The sequence below is a fragment of the Fistularia commersonii genome, chromosome 6, assembly GCF_037954325.1.
Source record: "Fistularia commersonii isolate RoL2024-O1a breed Wild chromosome 6, RoL_Fcom_v1.0, whole genome shotgun sequence".
Classification (NCBI taxonomy): domain Eukaryota; kingdom Metazoa; phylum Chordata; class Actinopteri; order Syngnathiformes; family Fistulariidae; genus Fistularia; species Fistularia commersonii.
Window position 1 is genome coordinate 202,501 of NC_141289.1, and position 4,425 is coordinate 206,925.

At 55.7% G+C, this 4,425-nt stretch overlaps 1 protein-coding gene across 1 annotated transcript; it reads right to left on the bottom strand.

Annotated features, from left to right (window-relative positions):
* Window positions 1–667: 667 nt before the first annotated feature.
* olig2 (oligodendrocyte lineage transcription factor 2) lies at window positions 668–2,226 on the bottom strand. The gene is made up of 3 exons (XM_086148057.1): window positions 2,129–2,226; window positions 1,028–1,822; window positions 668–934 (listed from the first exon to the last, which is right to left on the bottom strand). Exons 2-3 carry the CDS (start codon window positions 1,799–1,801, stop codon window positions 770–772), a joined length of 939 nt encoding a protein of 312 aa, XP_086004183.1. The 5' UTR covers window positions 1,802–1,822; window positions 2,129–2,226; the 3' UTR covers window positions 668–769.
* Window positions 2,227–4,425: the final 2,199 nt, after the last annotated feature.

Consider the following 4,425-nt stretch of genomic DNA (forward strand, 5'->3'; position numbering starts at 1 on the left):
AGACAAAATCATTATAATTGATTACAACGAAAAACTATCACGAGAAGGATCACTGACCATTTAATGTCTTCCAATAAAACGTCATTCAATCTTATTCAATTCGATCTTATTTCATTTCATTCAATTCGATTTAATTTAATTTAATTTAATTTAATTTAATTTAATTTAATTTAATTTAATTTAATTTAATTTAATTCAATGTGATGAGGGTCCGGCGCGTGTCAGGAAACGAATCAGCGATCAATCGATTCATATTCCAACTAAAGCTATCGATGTCCGGCGATCGATCGAAGCGATATCGATGAGGATCGCGGTCGTCGTCCGTCCCCGCACACGCACACGCACACGCACACAGGAAAGGAGCCCAGAGCCTCGACGTGTCAGTGAACTTTATTGGACCGGAAGTTCCGGTGAATAAATATCTGTCCATTTTAATAGAAAAATAAAGAGTAAAGGAGGAGGAGGAAGAGGAAGAGGAAGAGGAAGAGGAAGAGGAAGAGGAGGAGGAGGAAGAGGAGGCCCCGCACGGGACATTTATTCCTTTTTCCAAAGTTTTTTTTTTTGTTTGTTTTTCCGGCTTCCCGCTTCCGGTGGGCCCCTCACGCGAGCGGCGGGACTTCCGGCAGGTTAATGACGTCACACGCTAAGTTAGTCGCAACAGCCACGGAGAGGAAGATGAAGATGAAGATGATGAAGATGAAGAGGAGCGCGCGGATAAATAAGTCGTGGAGCGGAGCGGGGTCGGCCGGCCGGCCGGCGCGGCGTGGGGTCACTTGGAGTCGCTCGTCAGCCGCGACATCGTGACCCCGCCCATGGCGGGGACGTGCGTGGGCGGGGCCTGGCACATGCTGCACGGGCACGGCATCCCGCCGCCCACGCCCCAGTGCTGGAAGCCGCCGGCCAGCGGGGGGGGCGGCGGCGGGGGCGGCGGCGGCGGCGGCGGGGGAGGCCCGCCTCCTCCGGCCGCCGCCGCCGCCGCCACGGCCGCCGCCGCCGCCGCCGCCGCCGCCGCGGCCGCCGTGGGCGCCTTGAGGAGTCCGTGGTGCGGGCGCACCGGCGCGGGCACCGGCGGCAGCAGCGGGTGGTGCACGGGGCCGTGCGGGGGCCCCACGGGCGCCCCGCAGGCGGCGTGGAAGCCGGCGTGGTGGTGCGCGGCGGCGGCGGCCGCGGCGGCGGCGGCGGCGGCGGCGGCGCTCCCTCCGGCGACGACGGCCGCTCCCCCGCCGCCTCCGCCGCCTCCTCCGCCGCCGCCGCCGCCGCCGCCGCCGTAGATGTCGCTGAGCAGCCGCTTCATCTCCTCCAGGGAGCTGCTCAGCATCAGGATGTAGTTCCTCGCCAGCAGCAGCGTGGCGATCTTGGACAGCTTGCGCACGCTCGGCCCGTGCGCGTACGGCATGACCTCGCGCAGGCCGTCCATCGCCACGTTCAGGTCGTGCATGCGCTTGCGCTCGCGGCTGTTGATCTTCAGGCGGATGGACTGCAGCTCGTGCTCCGACAGCAGCTTCCGGTCCTTCTTGGAGGTCACGCGCAGCGCCAGCGCGTCCTCGTCGTCGTCGTCGTGCTCGTGGAGCAGGCGGTCGTGGTCGCGTGCGCCGCCGCCACCACGCGCGCCGCCGCCGCCGCCGCCGCCGCCGCCGCCGCCGCCGAGGCCGCCGAGGCCGCGCAGGCGCGCCAGCGGCTCCGGCGGGGAGTCGCTCTGCGTGGACGACACGGCCGCGGAGAAGCCGCGGGATTTCTTCAGCGTGGACACGAACAGCTCGTCCGCGTCCGGGGACGACGGGCGGCTCGTGTCCGAGTCCATGGTCCGGGACCGGGACCGAGGCTGGGGGGGGGGGGGGGGGGGGGGACAGAGACACACCGGGTTAGACACGGGGACCGGGACCGACATCCGCGTGGACCATGATCATCATCTACGTGGACCGAGACCGACATTCGCGTGGACCGGGATCATCATCATCATCATCATCTATGTGGACCGGGTCCTGTTCTTCCCGGCGGGTCCCGGTCCAACCGGGACCCGCCGGCTCGAGCCTTGAATGGACCGGGAAACGAGACCCGGTCGGTCCGTCGGTGAGCTACGGATGGACCGGGCCGTGACGTCACCCGGGGCGCGGCGGCGCGGACTCACCTTCACTGTCCGGTGGAGGAGAAGCAGAAGCAGAAGAAGAAGCAGAAGAAGAAGAAGAAGAGGACTAGAAGGTCTCCGGTCCACTCGGAGCTCCGGACCATCTGACCGAGTGTGACGCGCCGCCGAGCGCGCGGCCTCTTATACCGGAGGCTCCGGGTCACCGGGACAACGGGCCCTCTGTCCGGGGCGGACGGCGGCCAATCAGAGGCCGGGGGGGGCGGGGGGCGGGACCGAGAGCGCCGCCGGTTTTCCGTTAAATCCCGGTCCGCCCGTCCCTCTCACTGCCACCGACGGATCGATCGGTTCCCGTTCCGCCGCCTTTTCTCCGTTAAAGCCCCGTCGATCCCGCCCGGTGACTCACCTTTGATCTCGGACTACCGGTCCTTTGATGTTCGCTCCCGTTCCGCTTCGATCTCCTCGACTTATCGATGACTTTATCGATCTTTTTCCCGGTCCAAGTCTTTCCGTTAACGGCCCCTTCCCGCGCCGCCGCCTGGCCCGGCGCGTGCGTGCGCGCGCGCGGTCGCCGGCGGACAGCTGGCGCGCGCCAGGCCGCCGCCAACCGCCGCGCGGCCTTTGTGAGATCACTTCCGCCGCGCGCGGCCTCGCGTGCGCTCAGCGCGGACGAATTCGATCCGCGGCGATCGGCTCGTATCGATCAGGAGACACGTTCAATGATCGGCCAATCGCAGGCGAGCGGGGCCTTTCCCGCGCGCAAACACACACACACACACACACACGCACTCACACACACACCGCAGGCCCGCGCGTTTCCTGACCGAGGGCCGGGAAAGAAGAACGTTTAAACCGCGCTTTCTGAAACCGTGTGTGTGTGTGTGTGTGTGTGTGTGTGTGTGTCCTCCTCCATCTTCTGCTGTTTTTCTTTTTCTTCCGCAGGATTTGAATTATTTGAATTTAAATCCGTCTTTTCTTTCCAGACTTCCACGTTACTATTATTATTATTTTTATTATTATTATTATTATTATTATTAATGACGATATTATTGAATTCACTTACAATTGTAATTATTGTGTAATCCCTGCAATTGTAATTGTAAGAATTGTAATATAATGCTAATGATTGTTGACAATTATACTTATTGTTAATTATCACACAATAGTGTGAGTTGTCATAACAGTCAACATATTTTATCACGATAATAATTCAAATATGAAATCATTCTAATTTCATAATTATATATGATAAAATACAATAATAATAACAACAATAATAGCAATAATAATATGGGCTCAAGCATCCATGCAACTCTAATGAAGTGGTTGATAATGGATGGATAATAATAATTAGGATAACAATAATTATTATAATTATATTATTAGTATTAATAACAACAGCAATAAAAATGATAATAGTAATAAGCAACGTTCACAATAATATAATTATAATTTTGATTAGAATCATAATATTTTTTCTGACCTGAAATTTATGCCAGGAGAAATATTTTTAGGATTCTATTAATTATATTAACACACACATACACTTTACAGAAACTCACACACACATTTTTGAAACATATACACACACACACACACAAATTACAGAAATACAAACACACTCACACACACACACACATTTCAGAAACCTACCCACACACACACACACATTTCAGAAACCTACCCACACACACACTCCCACATTACAAAAATGTACACACACATTTCAGAAACACACACACATTACAGACACACACATTTCAGAAAGACACACACACACACATTTCAGAAACACACACAGACACATACTCATTACAGAAACACAGACACACACTCACACACCTGCTGCAGGGAGTGTTTTCTCTGCTGAAGACAAACCCGTCATTCAGCTCACAGATGTTCTGTCAGTGGAGATGCTGGACCTGGATCTGGATCTGGATCTAGACCTGGATCTGGATCTGGATCTGGATCTGGTTCTGGACCTGGATCTGGATCTGGATCTGGATCTGGATCTGGATCTGGACCTGGATCTTGTTCTGGTTCTGGATCTGGATCGCCCGCTCCAGAATCGGCTCCAGCGCAAGGCTGGTGTGGGGCAGAGGGTCTGCTGCAGTCCTACTGAACCCAGGACCAGGACCAGGACCGGGACCGGGACCGGGACCGGGGCATTGATCAGGACCAGGACCACCCTCATGAGGACCACCACAAGTACTCACAAGTACTCACAAGTACTCCCACCAACCCGCCAGTCACACTGCGCTACTGTGTATTTTGTACTCCATGTGGTATTTGTAGTACACAGTAGTACATCTGTGTTCAGCAGTACTGTGTACTTGTATGTG